This window comes from Anas platyrhynchos, chromosome 5 (assembly GCF_047663525.1).
Source record: "Anas platyrhynchos isolate ZD024472 breed Pekin duck chromosome 5, IASCAAS_PekinDuck_T2T, whole genome shotgun sequence".
NCBI classification, from domain to species: Eukaryota; Metazoa; Chordata; class Aves; order Anseriformes; family Anatidae; genus Anas; species Anas platyrhynchos.
In genome coordinates, this window is record NC_092591.1 from 61,791,184 (window position 1) to 61,810,513 (window position 19,330).

Here is a 19,330-nt window from a genome sequence, read left to right on the forward strand (position 1 = left end):
AGGTGTTTTGTAGCAGCTAACAGGGATTTATACTGTTAAAAAATAGACCAGACTGAGATAAAAGTGAATAGCTTCTATTCAGACTAATTCACAGAAGTCACATCCCTAAGAATCACTCACTTGAGGGTTACATGTTTAAGAAAGTAGGCACGTGAAACAGACAATATTTCAATGAACTAACATGCAATCCAATTTAGTTGCTGCCCCAAACTCACTACAAACCAGAACTTCAGTTTAAGGCCTCATGATCATATGGCATCAAGACCTACAGATCCCCACCACCTGCAGAATACAAGTGGCAAGCGGTCATTGGCTAGCTGTATAAAAAGAAACACTATGGAAGGAAGACCAACAGGACGATAAATTCTTTGCCTCAAAGCCCTATGTGGTGTTGCATTTGTTAATGAAGAACATGTGAATGCAACATTAGACATTGAAAGACTGTGTCTTCTACCTCAAGTTCAGTGCTCTTAAAACCTCTTCTCAGTTGTACAGAGGCCATGTGACATTCTAGAAGTAAAATCCAAGGTGTAGTCCTTGAAATAATTCAGCTTATAAGCAGGAAAAATGCATCTTGCTTTCCAAAAATCCTTACGTTATCTTTCTTATTAGGAGTATTTTTACAAGTTGGTATTTTTTTTTGTTTGTTTTCGTTGAGAATGTAGCTTCCTTTAAAAAACTCCATTAGAAACTTCTATTAGTTTCACTTTATATGTCTATATGTTCCATAAACGTTTGCATGTTTCTCATCTTGATCTGGGAGGAAAACAAGTCAAATCACTGCAGTTTCTACAGCATAATTCTGGACTTCACTTGCTTTAAGTCTCAGTTTTCAACTTTTGGCAAACACTCCATCAAAATAACAATTCAGCCCAAATAAAAGCTATTTTTATTCTAGTTTTGTGATTTATTTTTTTCCTAGCATCAATTCAATAAATAGCTCTTTCCCTATTGGGCTATCAGCAAAGTAGTTAGAGGTGCAAAAGACAAAATCGTTCCCATCAATTCATGGGTAGAATGTATTGGTCCTAGAGCTCAAATGCATTTGTTTTCTATTTGTGTAATGAAAACCCACAATTTAATGTGAACAATCCGATGAGAATTCCCTGCAGTTTGTAATGAGAAGGTATTCTGATTCATATCTACTGCTGAGAAAAAGGTTTGGGTTCTGTGGCCATATTTGTGTTACATTGACTACGTTCTTGCTTCCACTGTAAAGTTATCCCTATAAAGGAATTTTTCTTAAATCATTTTATGAACCTACCCTCTTTCAGTAATTTCCATCACATCTGATAGTGTACAGACTAGATACAGTTACTACAGCTTGTACAGTTCCTTTCACCAGAGGAGTGAACATGCACACACAGCGAGCAGATCTCCAGCCAGCCCTACCTGCCATGCAGAAACAAAAAATTTTTTAATTCCTTGAAATGTTAAAAGGAAAAAAAATTACATACACACACACACACACATATATATATGTATATATGGAAAAAAAGCCAAAAGTCCTACTGTAATAAATCCAGGTTTCTTAAGAGATGATTGTCACTTTAATAGATTCTTAATGGCAGAAGGCATGTAAATCCTAATTTATATAACAGGACATCTAAGCAGATCCTTTAGGAAAGTTATCAGAACACCTGCAGATACACGGCACAATTTAAAGAGCAGAGTGAAGCTATAAATACACATGGAGTGACCTCATTCATATTGTTCTTTCATAGGACTCAGATCTTTAGCTCAACAAAAAAAAAAGTAACAAAAGCAGGAAAGACTGCCTTTTGGTTAAGAACTGAGAGGCAGGAAACCTGGATTCCATTTTTGGCTCTGCCACAGAAGTCCCTTATGGCAAACTTTTCCAACTTCAGGGGATCAAATAAAGGAAGTGATTTTCAGAGGTCTTAACTGTAAGTACCCAGAGTTGTAAGTACCCAGAGTTGAAAGACTTGTCTAGATTCTCTGCTTCACCTCCTTCATCTGAAGCACAGTGATAAAAAAAAAAAAGCAATAAATCATATATACCAATAATGATGTAAACTTCCTCAAGAAAACAATAATAGTACTATATCAATTTTAAAAATCCTAGATATAAATACATAATAGGCTCATCTTTCTGGTGTTCAAAGTATTCACTTTTAACAAAAAATAAACCTTTAAATATTCAACATTGCCTTTGTTCTTATGCAAGTTGAAAGTATCATCCATTTTTAAACAGTAAAAATGTTTAGACGATGTATTAAGCAGTACAGCAGCATTTTGGACCCTAAGGAAGAATCCACCCACACTTCATTTTCAAGAGTGACTGATGGTTATATAGAACAAATGTAAAGTTTTTTTCAGCAAGATAAATTCTTTTTGGTTTTGTTTTTAAATACCTATTTTTACGGACAATCCTCCTATATTTAAAAAAGCATTATTTTCAAATATGTCCAATCATACTGAATTTGTCTCAGTTGCAATAGCTAACCAAACATAACCCAGGAAAACAAAAACAGTGTCCTATTTTGTTTTTCATTATGAGTACTTTGTTTAGCTGAATGACTTTATATTCAGTACTACAGAGGTTAATTTTGGTTTACTATGCAACGTGGAAAGTACAAGAAACTATGATTACCATGAAAAAATGGTACATTAAGTTTTAATTTTAAGCAAACGAAAAGGCTGATGAACTTTCATTACAAAGGGAGGGGAGGAGAGGGACAGAAAAGAAAAATTGATTTATTTAACATTGGCTTTCCTATCTGGAAAAAATCACTAGAAATGTGGGAAATCAATTTCAATAGATGCAAGTAAATAGGAATGTTTTCCAAAAGCTATACTAAAACACTACAGAATGTTGCTATATACATCTCTAATGAATATACACTATTCACATGCTATAGTAAGCTGGACATTACTAATGGCAACAGATCATTCTTTTTGGTCATGCTTCATGTAGGACTAATGACAGCTTTTAGAGACTAACTAGGTGTTTTTTGTTGTTGTTGTTTTTATTAATAGAACTATCTTCAATTGTTTTCTAAGAAAAAATCATCACAAGTTGTGATTTCCTGACTCAGTGAAACAGTTTTTGTACCAGTAATTTTGTTTTTCTTCAGGATATTTTATATCTTTAAATATTGCATCTTTAACAGTCTAGATGTCAATTACAGGTGGGTCTGACAGTACTTTAGAAAGCTACTAGAATAGAGAGACAGTAGTCTAGAGATTTTCCAATACAAGCAGTGATTTCCCACGAAGTCCAGAAGAGAGGAATGTAAACAACAATTCATGAAGCACATCAGCTCAGGTCCCGGTTCTAAGCTCCTTATACAGCCAAGATAATTGTTGACTTTAATTGCTGCTGTGGAAACACAGGGAATTTGCTTGTACGTATATGGTACATTTTTCCTATGAAAACAGATATTGCTGCCTGAGGATGTGTTTGGTTTTACTTCTCAAAAGATTCCGAGCTAAACATGAAGCCAGGAACAACCGTGGTGCTACACAGCACTAACTGACCTTAGTTGAATTTGAGTTACCTCTTTCCTTTGAGAGGACACAGCAGCACATGTCTTATAAATTAATTCAAGCCCCTCTCACAAAAAGCAGGAGCATGAACCGGAATGCCGAGGCAGGCATACATCCTAGGCATGGTTACAGGAACAACAGCAGATCCTTGAATCTCGCTAGTCATTTTGAAACTTGATTGAATCCTTTAAAAATTCCTATAGGATCCACACCACTCCTTTGTCTAACCCAGATAAATAACTTAATCACACAAAGTCAATTTCTTCAGAAGAGCTATTATGTTAAGGGTTTTCAAAATGAAAAACATTTTGTACAGTTCCTGGACTTTATTGTTCCAGTCTGTGTTCTTTCCGCAAAAACCTTACAGTAAATACCCGTTTTCTCATTTTCAATTCTAGCCTTCCCTACATCTTCATTTGTTGACCACTGACAATTTCCCTCTACCCATCATTCTTGTTACATGGACTTTCTCTGATACATTGCTCAAGTAGAAAATATATTATCTTTCAGAATAAACATGGAAAAGAATAGGTTTTTATTCACCCAGGGCAAAAGAATATTTGCTTATTTTATAATGTGTCTATGTAAAATTGCCCTGCTGAACTAAGCAGTTTGTCAGAATGTAGTGCTTACTACACAGGACTTCTTCAGATAACTTCTTGTGATAAGACACATCTTAGTGAAGAGTCAATGTAAAGCAGCACATTTTTGTTTGTGTAGCACTGTGGCGTCCTGCTGCTTCCCTGCACACAGGGGAACTGACCTGCAGGCAGGTCACCTTTCCAGAGGATTCTAAACTACAAATTCATTTTTCCAGTTCTGCGATGATGCTATATCTGAGCACCATGTATATTGTTCCCACTCCACATTTCCAGTTGCTAGCATAGGCAGTCTGCAGCTAATACCCTCAGTTAAGTACATGCAAGCAAAAACTTCCCAGCATCAAGCTGGACCAGCCACCCACAGGACCTACTGCCTTTGGTCCTGTTTGCAGCTTGTTTTCCACTCCAATGAGACTTCACCAGCTCAGTTTGCAACAGGAGTTCTTGCATAGCAATTGGTCTGCTATTAATCTACTATTCAGGTTATAGAAACCAGTAGTTACCACTAAGAAATAACTCCAGATTATCTGGTACCTTATCTGATCATTAGGTTAGCCTGAGCTTTTCCAAGTGAAAGTCATTAATCTGATTCCTCTGATGTGTGCCTCTGAAACAGTACTCCACATTTACATCCGATGAAAAAAATTAAACTAATGAATGACAGGACACCTCATTGCTGTTTATGTCAGTCCATGCCACACCTGGCTACCCAGGACTCCTAGAACTCACTGATTTCTAAAGCAATTTTTGGCTAGAATCCAATACTGATTTCCTTGGTATATGGGGTCCCCAAACTACATTCCTGCACATAAAATGTCTTCCAGAAGACAGCATACAGAAGTAGTCTTTCAGTGACTATAAATTTGATGGCATTATTAAAATATCTAAAATATCTACTGGAAAATTGAGATTGGGAAAAACAGAGGAATAACAAATTCCTCATGAAGAAAAGCATTGCCTTCTGAGAGCACGTAGCAGCAGCCAGTGGACTACAGGAAAGACTTACAACCTGGCCTGAAGAAAGAAAAAAAAAAAAAAAAAAAGGAAAATCAGTCTTTCTTGTTTCTGATTTTATCCTTGTGTTCAGCAGCCACAAAAATCAGTTGTGCCACCTGTCAAGACTGTAGTTCAAAGAGAACACAAATTTACTATACTCATTATCCATGTTTCCCTTTTCACGCAGCCTCCATTAAGTTAAACATGAAACTATACTACAGATACTAGCTCTTAGCCAGCAGTCAGATTGTAAAAAACAATTTATTATAGTAGAGTCACCAGTGTTTCCAGTCACCCTCAGGGTCTGAAGAGGTTATACCATAACTTCAATATCATTACCACAGTTACAAATAGAGAAAGCAAGCCACATTCAATAAATATATACATGTATTTCCAGTTTTCAGCAGCCTGCAGAGTACAGTGAGTGCCACTGAGTTCCATCATTACAAAGAGCCAACCCAGTACCTACAGCCGTATCTCTACCATAAACATGCTCATCCATTTAAACTGCTGATCGCATATTCACTGTCATGACTTACCACACTGCAGGTATACAAATTTGAAAATCCCTTGATAAACGCTGAATGTGAAGTCCAGGCTTTCTCAAGATTTTGTATGGACATTATTTAAAACTGAGATGACTTTTTAATCTGTTTTGGATCCTCAAAAAAAAAAAAAAGTGCAGATGCAGCCCTGGAGGCATTTTATCATTCAAGTCATCATGAAAGAGTATACCACTTACCGCTGAACAGGTAACGGAAGGGAATCTAAGTGGTCCTCACCCTTAAAAGCCATATTTATCCTCTTATGTATGCTTTTCCATAGGCTGGAATCTAGAAAGAAAACAGTCATTTAGTAAACCCAGGGAAACTCAAGCCTCTTCAGTCCAGGGTAGCATGGCATTCTCCTGCTGATTTGTGGAGTTCTCATCAGAAACAATTCAAAAAGCTTCTTTACCTTAGGTTATTACACAACTCCATCAGATAACCAAGGCCAGTAAGTACATTTCATGGCATAAGAAACATAGGGTTTTGCATATTCGTGGACTTCCTGGATTACTGCACAGGTCAGAGCCATCTGGGTTGAACACATTATTAGGTAAACAGTTATTATTTAGTATCGTTTCTAAGTCATGTTGCATTAATTAGCACTACAGAGAAAAATTGGTTTAGTAAAACTAATTGTTCAGGTTATCATGTAAATAAAAGACTACAACAGAAAGCAAGTGCATGGTTGTATGATTTCAGGATCATATAACACTACATCTACAGAAAGACCCTTGAAGTCTAAGTTATCGAAATATTAGATTCCTCCATGATACACAACTTCATTTTTTATTAGTTCAAAACACTGTATATGTTTTCCTCCACGTTTTCCCCTTATACCATGGCCAGGATAAGCATGCAAAACCCCTGTACTAGAAAGAAGTAAGAGGGTGCCCTCTTCATTTAGTTAGCCCCATCTTCCATTAGGGCATTACCCACTATAGATCAATGCATATTCTGAGCAGAAACCAGAGCTGAGTTAGTCTACAGAAATGGTGAGGCAATCCCCACTCATCCACATGGCTACAGGAAGAACTAATACAAAATATTTGAAGGAGAAGTTTAAGCCATGACTCAAGAATGACAAGGAGATGAACAAATCTGGAGGAGGCAAAGAACAATGATGCTTTCCTGGATGTGGAAAAAAATAAAAAATAAAAAAATCAATGAATCTTACTCAGAGAACATACACAGGAAATTAATGCTGTTTCTGTCACCAACAGTGGGAAAAGACTTTTGATGCAACCACTTGTGAAACTGCCATTTTGTTACTGGCTACTTTCTTCAAGCTGAGTCAGCCAGCATTTAAGAAATTTGCCACTCCAAATTGCTCTTAATTGACACAGAGTAGTCCTCAGCATCTTTCATAGCAAACCAATCTCGTTGCTAATGCAAGTCCTTGCCTTTTTTTTTTTTTTTTGCCCCCCAAGTCCCACAAACTTTGTCCTAAACACAAAAATATTTCAGAGTAACACACTCAACATGTTCTGCCCATTGCTGCACCACGTAACTTGGGCAATGTTATCCCCATCCTACCCCCTCAAGTTTTCCTGGAAATAACAAAGTTAATTTTAATGAATATTGAAATATACTTCATTACATGCATGTGAGAAGAATCTGATTTGCTTTTGGGGGGCAATTTAAATATCGCTAAACCTTGGTTTTAGAAGATCACCAGCATCCAATACTTGATAGACTCTAACTGAATTCTCACTTGTCCAAGTAAGAAAATATTAGCATGCATCCTTCTGCTCCCATGATACTCTGATTTGAACAACAGGCTTGCTTGTTTGTTTTTTTTTGTTTGTTTTGGTTTTGTTTGTTTGTTTGTTTTAAATCATATAGTATATGCTGTATAGACAGCACTAACTGGAAGAAATAATCTTTTTTTTTTCTTTTAATAGCAGGTTGTTTATTTTCTGTCTTTTCAAAATACATTTGAGATTACCAAATATAAATAATCACAGAATCCAATTTACTGTAATTAGCTGATCTTGACTATCTTCATTTGGGGAAAAACCTTTAATCAAAAGATGAACATGTCTGCATAAAATCTTCATCCCCAGCATAAGGTTTCCTGTCATGTGAAAGGCAAACTTTCTCTCAGCCTACAGAAGTCCAGACTTTGTAGACACTGTCTCCTCCTGTGCAGCATAAGGCACAGGTTTTATCTTCTATGCTACCAATGCAAAAATGAACAGCTTCCCTTTGGCAAGCTAAAGCTGCTTCACCATTAGTTCAGCCCACTAACAGAATTTCTATACATACAAATCAGAGCATTTGATGTATTCCATTACTTGTGATCAGTGACATAATGTACACAGACATAAATTAGGTTGCTGCATCTCATTGTGCTCTATAAATTAGAAACATGACAAAAATGCAGCTTTTTTTTAAAGGCTGTCTTCCCATAAAACACACATTTACATTATGGTTGAGAGCCTTTAAAAACATGATCAACTTCTACTTAGTGGTCACTTATCTTCCAGGAACAGCAACAAAATACGTTACCAATATTTTCACCAAACAGACTGTTTCTTTAAGCCCAAGCTGATGTGAGCATACGTAAATGCATGTTAAGAAAATGTATACGTGCATACATTATACACATACACAAAACACAAATGTATCAACTTTATAGATACTACTAGACAACAGAAGTAGCTAATGTTTTTTTCCCCACCAGCTCTCAGTATACACTGGATCAGCCCCAGATCTGGCCAGAGATGCTGCCTAGGCAAATGTACCAAAAAATTAACACTCCTTGTAAACTCTAATACTGGTTATTTTTGCACAGGCCTGAGTAAAACATTTGTGCTGAAATAATAAAAGCTTTATTCTTGGACTTCTATAAATCCATTTTTTTTTAATAAATTATATACTATTTTACATAAGGGTTTGCATACACACTTGCATCATCACATTAAATAACTTATGATCATATTTAATTCTTCTGGTAGATAGTGTATATGGAATTAGATGTATTCAAGGCAGCAGCCTCTCTTTGTGTTCTTCATCTTTCTCTTTGTCCTGTCAACACTGAACTAGATTTTAAGATGTTATTTCCTCATGTTTAACTATATACATGTAAGATAAGCACACCATAAATCACATTTTATTCCCACCAAAGACAGCCAAATCTTCTTTCAGAGAGTTACTTCACAGTAAGAAAACAAAACATCACATTTGTGACAGCATATAAGCACTGCTCACAGAAAAGGGCCAAAAAAAATACCTGTAAGAAGTAACTTGCTCATACACAAATACCATGTACTGGTTCTAGAAACTGATACAGAACATGAAAAACAGCTTTGAGAGCTCACAAACTAGCCCACCTGTAAGTTAAAGAAAGTCTCATCCTAACTTACACCAGGCCTCATCAGCACAGTGCAGCTGGGAGCTGTCAAGTTGCTGGTTCCAAAAGAGCAGATTCCTCCTGCATTAAGAGAGCTCCCTGCTGGGAGCCTCTTCTTGCTCAAGTCTGTTGTAGCATTAGAGAGAAGCTTCTGAAGCACAACACGACATTTAGCATCCTAAGAAAGATGTTATTTCTGCTAGAAAATGATATTGCATCTTGTTAAACCTTCCAGTTTAAGTTATTTCTCCATTATTCAACACAACAGCATGTTTATAAAGCTAAAAATTAGGAGAATTTTAGCAGTCTGTATTTCTGTTAAACATATCATTGTCCAAAACCATCACAGTAACGTCACGTATTCAAGGTGAAATAAGTGTGACTCATTTACTCCTATTACTGATGGTCTAAAGGAAGTTCTCCATCACAAAGTGACACCCTGAATAATTAAGCCCTGAGAGTCACACAATTAAATTCACATTTTGAACACATTCACTGCTTGCATGTCCAGCTTTGTAAAGGCTTAAATCAAAAGGCAAATCCATGAACTTTTGCCATCCTATTTCTAACCCCTAACACTATAATTTCAGCACTAAGAATATGTGAAAATAAGGTCAATCAAGAGCATCATTTTTCTTTCTGAAAGACAGAAAATCACCTATCTAGCTTGTGATTATTAGTAATCAGAATCAGAAGAGCATGTTACTTGTAAGTAGCACGGTTAGCCTGAGAACAAGAAGTCATTAGCTTCAGTCATTTTAGACTAGATATCCTTTGATTAATATTAACAGTTCCTGTCCATAGTAAAGTACAATATCTGTTCTGCCAAACAGTGCCTGTCCTCATTTTACAATGCTGGGAGTCTGGGAATCATTAGTTATTATTCTTCTGGTAGACAGAGTAACTGTTAATGGAATGCCACAAATCAAATTAAGAGCAAAATTCTGACAGCATTTATGTGAGAGGTCAGAAAGTAAACACATACACCATGTCCTTCAGTAACATGTCTGGTCCATCTGAAGTTATTTGTACTAACCATTTGAGGACTCAGGATCCTGTGGTTATTTTGGATTATAACAGATTTATACAGGCCTGAATTAATTGCAATAGTAAAAGTCAACTGAGTATTAAGCTAGGTGTCACAAATCCAAGAAGCCATAAAACCAAAAGCAAGAAGTAATGAAGAGTCCTTCAAACGATGCATTAAAACGGGTTGTATTAGCGTGGGACCATATACACAGATATATGTACCATAATCCTGGAATACAAAATTCAAGCTAGAAGTGTGTGTGTGGAGGGGGAGGGAGGGGGGGAACAGGCACTACCTGCAGCACTCATTTGTGATAGCAGCTCTTGCAGAACTGATAATCAAACAGGAAGCACTGCTGAGTAGCCCATGCTTTATACTTCAAGTATAAACTGAAGCGCAAATCAATTTTCACTCACAAAGGGTTTTATTTTTAATGCATATTTCTTCCCTTCTTTTCCTCTCTATTTTCAGAAGAGACAGGGTTTCATTTTAAACAGTTCTGTGTTTATCTTTGACAACACTCATTATGTATATATATGTGGATATTAATTCAAACTGAAGTCTGTGCAGCTTCTTTTCTGCTTTGGATTTTTCCTCATCTTAGCCTTACAGTACACAGCTAGAAATTCAAAACAAGAAAAACAAAGAGAGGTAGATAAAAATCTACCTCTGTTCAAGAAGAGCATCCTGAAAATTACAGTTGAGAAACATTACTTGGAGATCTTAACTTAGCGTGAGAAGTATAACATGGCCAACTGCCAATGGGAAAGGAAATATATCTCAAGCTAGTCTCCTAAGACTGGGTCTCATTCATCTTCACACAGAGTTTGATTTCTTCATTCACCTTTGGGTTTTAGAGCCTTCAAAATGTTCTTGCACATCTAATTTCTTCTGTGATCACCACAAGGCAAAAATCTGTTTTCCAAGCAAGGAATGTGGGCTTATTCATTCCACTTCTATATTTTAGCAAGTGAAATGATAGGGAAATTCAAAAAATCACTGACAAGGATATTTGCAATACAGCTAGAAGAGCTGATTGCACTGGGAGGGGAAGCAGAGACTCGCGTTGCCCAGGTAATCCAGCTTTCTCCATGACAAAGTATACATATAACTACAGAGATCAGAAATAGAAGATCTGAAGCACTCTAGTCAGTCCTTACACAAAGGCAGGATTTTTCTTACAATGCACCTTTCATCAGTTTTCCCATTTAGATATAAAATCTCTAGAAAGACAGAGTTTACATCACCATGGACTAACTGCATTATAAAATACTTAAAAGAAGGAGATAGAGAAAGCTATAGCTGATTCTAGATTCCACTCCCACCCTCCCCACCCCCAAAAAAAAAAAAAAAACAATAAAAAAATATATATATATATTGGGCAAAAAGACACTGGACTAATCACTTAACTGGCTTTTTTAATTTTTTTCTTTTTCTTCAACCTTATCAGTGAAAGTCTTTAAAGTCTCCCTTTCTGGAAGGGGCACACCAATTTAAACGGATAGCAGTATTATGGGAGCAAACTGATTAGTGGTCACATTCCTAGCAATTAGCATTTTAGAGGCAGTTGGCTCAAAAAGAATTTGCTTTTGAGGTTCAGGAACTGAATAATAGCTGGCAAATTTGAAGCTATATTTTATCTTTTATGTGATGCAGGATAATCACAATATAAAAATGTTTATTGGTTCTCAGAGCAGTATTAATGCAGCCTGCTACCACAAAATGCTGAGAGGTACAACTCCTCTGCATTTACACTTCCCTTGCTTGCTGACAGAAAGCAAAACGAGTTCCCCATCCTGCCTTCATCAAGGAAAGAAAAACAACTAGTCTAACATCACACAATCCTTAATTCAACTCCTCACAATAAAGACACCCCTGTTCCTGACAACGGCCTCTTGGTTTTGAAGGTTCTTCTGAAATAAACGAGTAGAGACTGGTTTTAACCACATGGTTTGTTGACTGCCTCTCTTCACTGTGGATTGCCCTCAGACATGGTGCCCACACCAACGGCCCCCGCGAGGTGTGAGGGCTTTCTTTGAGGAGTTGTCCAGCTGCCATCAAAACAGACAAGAACCCTTTATTTTTCCCTTTTCTATTCACATCCCCTCCCCCCCCCAAAAAAAACAAAATAGACATTAGCAGGGAAACACCAGCTGTAAATTTAGTACCTCACAGGTACGAGCCAAGAGTTTCTGTGCTGCCGCCATAGCCCCAGGCGCTGCCCCCTGCTCTGAAGTGGTTCCAGCCGATCCTGAGGCAACACCTGAGCCCCCCAAAGCCAGCCCCAGCCGCCAGGGCAGCAGCCTTGGGGTGAGGTGCAGAAGGGCCTGCAGCCACCCTGATGGGGGACTGTGAGGAAATGGGTGCCAGCGCTGCCTCTTCCTCCTTCAACACCCACCTCATGATGAAAACAAGGGCAGCCAAGGCAGGGTGTCCCATCCTGGAGGTGTTTGAGGCCAGTCTGGATGGGGCCTTGGCCAACCCGACCTAGTGGATGGCATCCCTGCCTATGGCAGGGGGTCTGGAGTTAGATCATCTTTAAGGTCTCTTCCAGCCCAAGCCACTCCATGATTCCTCAACACCTGTGTTAGAGGTCAGAAGTTTGTGCCAGTTGGTGATAAATTCAAGTGAAATTCCCGTTTTGATCTGACACCCTTGGCAATAGACATGTGCAAACACCTTACGGCATAAGGGTCTAAAATATTTCATCTGCTCTCCTCCATGGGAAGTGGGACCTTGTCTCCTCCCTAGTCTCCTCATGAAGAGGTCAGAAATAAGTGCTGTTACTTCAAGTAGCCATTGTGTAGGGCACAAATTAAAATAGAAAGTACAATTTTTGCACCTTACTCTTAAAAGCTTTTTCTCCTCCCCACCAACCCCAAATTTTGAAATTTTATTTTTTAATTTTGTTTTTTAATTACAGCCCAGCCAACAGCTAAAGGAGAACAGTATGTCACCAGTGCAACAAATCCCAAAACAGATCCCAGACTGGGGAGTCTGTACCTAAAGACCATGCTGAGCAAGTGGCAAGCAGCTGGACAGGCGCCATTTTGTAGAAGAACAGCTGAAGGCAAGGGGAGCAGAGAACTAAGACTCAGGCCAAGGCAAGTTTGTAACACTGTCATGTCCAAGAAGAGATGTGAGCTGCACAAGCGCTAACTTCTAAAAAGCATCATGGGGGATTGCTTTGTTCATCTCCGTGATTTTTCAATAGATCTTCAAAAGCAAGGAAGTTGTTAGAGACATTTATTCACCCCTCCCTCCTTATGCCTGTCAAGTTGCTTTAAAATTGTAAGGACTATGCTACTCACAAGAAATGCCTGCAGAACACAGCAGCTTTACTGTTTCACTTCTTCAACATGGGCTCCTACATACAGAAAAGTTACAGCTACAAGTCGCTATTTCCCCTACAAACACACACGCACACAAAATAAATAAATAAATAAATAAATAAACAGTGCTTAAAATAAAAAGGGACAAAAAGAAAGCCATCTCCATTTCCAGGCAGAAAATAGAGAAACAAATTAAATGACATATCCAAAGTTAAGTGACTTAGCCAAAGATAAACCTGAGACAAGTACAAACTGAAACCAGGTTTCACCCAGTCCAATACTCTAAGTTAGCACCTAGAGAAGATGATAACCTTGTATTGAACAGCTTCATTAAAGGGAAAAGAATAAGGACCTATGCAAGTTACTCACTACAAGGAAGGACAACATCTTTGCACATCTCTGTGCACAATCCATTTTCTGTAATGAAAGGATTTCTTCTTACTTAACATCCACTTCAGCTAGTCAGATAGGCAGCCTGAAAGCCATCTTTTCTTATATTGATATTCCTCCAAAGAACAAAAAAAAATCTGACATTTTAACTGAGATGAGCAAAACAATATTATTAATTCAGGTCACAGCCTACCCTACCAGAGTCTTTATTGGAAGTATTGCAAGGCATTACATGGTAAACAGTGGTGGTATTTCCACAATATTTGCCAGCAGCCATTAAGTTTTTTCATTTTACAGAGTTAATATCCAATTGCTCTTCTTTGTTATAACTCTGAAAACCTTAAAACCATCTTCAGACCAATAAATGCACATTTACCTAAAAGTTAAGCACACAAGGTTAAGAACACCTCTCTCTAGTCATTGAACAGCCTCTATTTGAATTACCAATAAACTTGTTATTTCTTTATTTCTGTCAATAAAGTCATCGTCTGTCCCTGTCCCTCCCCCTCCATCACTGGGGAAAAGAAATAAAAGGACACTGGAGAACATATAGAGAAGGTAATACGGCAGAAACAATAGATGCCAGATCTATTGCCTGCTAACAAGGTATTTCAACACAACACAGGAATTGGGAACTCAATTTAGTAACAAGCATGTGAGCCAACACACACCAAGGAACATGTGAAACAGATGTGGTTGAGCTATGTATTTGAGGAGCCAAGCTCTCTTAGCAGCGATTCTATACTATGTTACCTCCACCCTAATTGCTGTGTCTGCCATAAATCATGTCTTTCCTAGGAGGAGACAAGAAATGTAGTAGAATAACACAATTTTCTTTCTACAAGCTGAAAAAGAATCAGAGCAAGTCCATGCCCATATACAAAAAAAAGTGTTTTAGTACAGAGCAAGATTTGAGTATTCTGTTTCTTGTTGCATTTTTCCTTTAATGACTCCAATTAACTCCTCCAGACAGCCTGTCAACAGAGCTCTGTTACATAGTCATTCTAATTCTGTATAAAAGTGATAAAATTGCAATGGGATTTTTCTTGTTCCTTCCTCTTTTATCAAAGTAGAAAATTCTGCATTTGTATTTTTGAACAACTGCCAAAGAGTATCCAGTCATAAGACATTTTCTCCCTCCATCCTTCACACAAAGTGATATGAAGGGACCAGAAAGCTGTAATAATAATGCAGATAGGGAATCCCCAGCAGCTCTAGAGGCAGAACAAACTGCTCTGTAGGATCATTCCCATATTCAGCGTTTCCAGGGCATGAGTAGTGTGACCAGAGCACATCAGGAAAGCCCTAGCAAATCTAAAGGCTCAGGGGGACTTTGCAGCCTGTACACATTAGATTAGATATACTCTAGAGATCAAGCGGTGTCTTGGGAACAGCTTGGAGAGGAAACTGCAAAGCTTACTTAAAGCCAATGTACTGCACTCAGTCAGTGTCAAAAGCACTCCTGTGCCTCCGGCTGCTGAGCTCCAGGGAACCAAAGAAAGCTCAGATGGTATTGTCTGAGGTAATGGCACTTTTCTGTTGTTTTTTGTTTGTTTGTTCTACTTCACCCCACCCCAACCCTTTTCTTGTCCCTTCCAGTCTACTGCCTGAAGTTTTACCGTGGAGGGGCCAAAGCGGAGAGCACAGGCAACAAGCCAATAGAAGGACACAAGGAGAGAAACATTATCAAGTAAAGTTTGGATCTTGAATGATGTACATATGAAGAACTCTGATGCACCTAAAAGCTTGCAATGTTACTAATCCTGATAGAACAAAACTGGGTGTGCCCTATCCAAAAATGCATCTTTAATAAATAAAATAAAAAATTGAGTCCCTAAGGATTAAGTGAAAATGTGGAAGAATGAACTTCAGGGTTTGCTGCAGACTCTTAGTAAATAAAAACATTTGTGTAGAGAAAAGAAGATTTTGTGGTAGGCCTCAGGTTTTTGTCTCTGATTAAAGTCCAGCTATGCTGAACAGTCAACACAACATCCTCCATCAGCTTATGGTAATATTGTGTAAAATACATCATTACTTTGTAACAGCTGTAATGTGTGCTTTAATATTATAGCTCAGTAGGGATCGGTGTATTTTGATTTAAAAAGTGACTATGTAGAAGTAAAGCTCCAAACTGGGAAGGTGTACAAATTTGTCATTTGTAGCTCCCAAACACAAAGCAAGTCACTGGAGTCATACAACTTACCATGCATCAGCTGAACTACAGTAATGGACAGCATTGCTCAGCTGATATATTCAGTAACCTATCAGTAATCTGGGTATATAGCTGATATATTCAGGTATATATAGCTGATATATTCAGTAACCTATCACACAAAGAAATTGGCAAGCAAGTTTTGAGTACAGAATGAAATGCTCCAGTCTGTTCCAAGCATTTGTATTATTTGTTCTTGTGATTTTTCTAAAAACTGATACTGAAAGAAAACAAGTTAATGTTTAAATAGTACAAGTCTCACTAGAGAAGGCAACTAATATTTTGATAAATTTCTAATTATTATCATGAGTTTTAACAGTGTGTGATGGCACACGTAGAGCAACAAAGACCAGAATTAGCTAGAGGTAAAGTCCCAGAGTCAAGCTTTTGCTATTAGCAGCTAAATTCAATGAATTCCTAATCATTAAGCTTAAAAGTGTTCAAATCCCAGACTTCATGTTTCCTCCTCAAATAAAAGCATCTCTGTGAGCTTGAATTTTTATCTACAATTTTAGCTTGAGTTTTATAGTTATTTATTGCTATGCCACGCTGATAATTAAACACAGAAACACATTAGAATCACATCTTCAAAACAACCTGTTCACCCCCTTCCAATGCAAACCTGTTCTCTACTAATCCTCCATGCACATAAGACTTGTAAGACCAGAAAATCTCTGCATGAAAATTCTTCCTGAGTTCCCATTCCCAGAAATGGGGTGTTGACAATTTCCAGTGCAGATGCAACTGAGGCTGATCCATTGCCCTAAAATCTTCAATCTTAAGTCTCATTTTATTTGTTACCTGTGATACGTGGGACATGCAGACCATCTCCTATTTGCAAGAACAGATAAGAGTTGCCAAGCAAACTCCAAAATCTCAACAGAGAGCTCATTTCACTAATACCTACATTACTCTACCTACCACCTCTACAGAGAGCACTTAGCACTTCTACAGAGAGTTTAAGTTTTACACCTCCATTTTTCATGATCAGCCTCAGACAACTCTACTCACTTCCAAACACCTGTCATCTCCTAATATCAGCAATAGAAAAGCCAATAATTGGTCTCAGCAAAAAAAAAATAGACCCCTCATGGGGACAGAGTATATATTCCACCTGCAAACATGGCTGCCCCCTGCCCCTAGGGGTGTCTAAGCGGAGAGATGCTATCAGCAATCCAACATTTACATCACCTGGATCCAAAAACTGCCTGTACTTTACATTTACAACACTTACATTATACCAGTACATTCCCCATGGGCCAGGCATGTAAAATAGCTTGCTGGATATTGCCAGTAGGCATCTCCTCATGTGCTAACACCTTGGCATCCAAGAGGAGGAAGGATCTGTCATTTGAGTACTCAGACAGACAGCCCAGTCCCTACCAGCAGTAGATATAGCACATATCAGTTTACATTAAAATACACATTGCTTGGACAATACTCAAAACAGAAGCTGTAGGGGCACTGCCCATCACCTGCCTTACTCAGCACCCAGGCGAAAGGTGTTTCCTGAAACTGTGTACTCTTTACATTCATTACCACGATTTGCATGTCTGGTAGTAATTAGGAACTTGTATAGGTTGGCCAGCTTTGATAGCTTATGTCAGTACAGACCTCCATGAAAAACCCTTCCCAAAATCTGAATCAATGCTCATAGACAAGTCCCTAGCACTAAAAAGTTTATTTATTTAAGGACGGGGAGCTGTGACCAACATGTACATGCGGTCAGAGAAATGACATTCTTGAACTGGAGGAAAAATTTAAATTACTGCAGTGGTAAATGTAAATCAGTTCTGAGACCCAGCCACCTAATTGTCCATTAGGATATCAAAAAACAGATTCTTCTTTTAATTTAATAGTCTTCTAAAAGGGAACCTAAGAAAACGCTAAGCATTACTCATGGTGGAACTACAGGATGGAGCTTTCGACTCATGACTCATCCAATATAAGTGAAAGCAGTTCATAAGCAGATTCTGAAAAGTTTCAAAGCACAAGATGAATTTACCTTTAAATAAACCATTTCAGTAAAAAGGAAAAAAAAAAAAAATCAGTTACAGGAAACATACAACAGTGGTTACAGCTAGTGAATGAAAATAAGAAAGTCATCCTGCTTTCTACAACAAGGTTTGTTACCAACTTCCAGGCTGCAGAGCAAGTTATTTAACTTTTCCACATCCTGAAGTGACGGCATATCCAATGCTTCTATTCTTGTCAGTGCCCAAATGACTGATTAAATGTACAATGTTTTTGGAGTGGGTTTTTCTGTAGTTTTTTTTAAAGCCCTTGAACCTCAAAGTTGATTTTGAACTTTCTGACCAAGTCTAGTTCTGAGAATTGAAGAGTTTATACTTGTGAAACTGGAACACACGCCTAGTACACATGCACACACACATAAAAATAAATAAATAAAAGAATGGGGGATGATTGACCACTGACATGAGATAACTGAAGGCAAGTTCAGTAGTTAAAAACACAGGGAAAAGGATAGGAATTTTAACTTCCTAGAATCTCTAAAAGATTGGAAGAATAAAGCAGAGCAAATTCAAAACTCAGATAGGAAATATTTTTTCATTAAATTTTGCCACTAATGAAGTCACTACAACTCAGAAGGCAGTATCACAGAATGGCTGAGGTTGGAAAGTACCTCAGTAAACCTCATAGAAGAGTACATTTATGGGTAATAGAAGTTATCAATTTTTTATTTTCTTTTTTATAATCAACTCTTGCACTTCAGGACAGTTGCTACCCGTATTGCTTACTCTTCTTCACATGTCGATGAAAGTTTGGCTTCTGATTCTAGCTGAACACCAACCTCTTCCAGGATAACGTGGGGCTGAACAGAAGAACTAGAGGCAAGCCTGGGGCCAGGAGGACTCACTGGGAAGGACATAGACACATTGAAGCACCCAACAGGCCTAACTGTGATTTCAGCAGTGAAATAAATCCAAACTGTATGCTACATTTAGGAGTTAAAATTGACTGGGTCCTTTCTAAAATTACAAGTACAAAACACAAACTCCTGCAAATAATTATCAGGTCATATACCCATAAAAGTCAAGAGAAGATATTTTATTACCTGCTCATCTTACTTATTTACGGAATAGAGCCAATATTAGTCAGCACAAGTAGCTCTTTGCAAGCAAGAAGGCTTCAATCAGTAAGGAAGGAAGGTAATTAAAATGAGGGAAATCCAAAACACAGTTATACCTACCAATCATGTCATCTAAATTGTACTATTTTATTCATTAAAAATAAAGCTTTGAAACAAAGATGCCATATTTTATGCAAGTTCTTGATTACCTTTCTGCCGAGGGAGCATGTAATTTACAAGAAAGAGGACTTAAAGCTTTAAGTGCCT

The 19,330-nt window shown here is 37.8% G+C and overlaps 1 protein-coding gene across 8 annotated transcripts in view; it reads right to left on the minus strand.

The window, feature by feature from the left end:
- INSC (INSC spindle orientation adaptor protein) overlaps window positions 1-19,330 on the minus strand; it is a 134,891-nt gene that overhangs the window by 87,297 nt on the left and 28,264 nt on the right. For 7 of the 8 annotated variants that reach the window (XM_072039333.1, XM_072039331.1, XM_072039332.1 and 4 more), the window contains one exon: window positions 5,851-5,941. The exons of the other annotated variant lie outside the window; for it this stretch is intronic. In XM_072039333.1, the coding sequence (XP_071895434.1) occupies window positions 5,851-5,903 (53 nt within the window). In that variant the 5' untranslated portion in view covers window positions 5,904-5,941. The remainder of the gene's footprint in view (window positions 1-5,850; window positions 5,942-19,330) is intronic. 8 annotated transcript variants of the gene reach the window in all.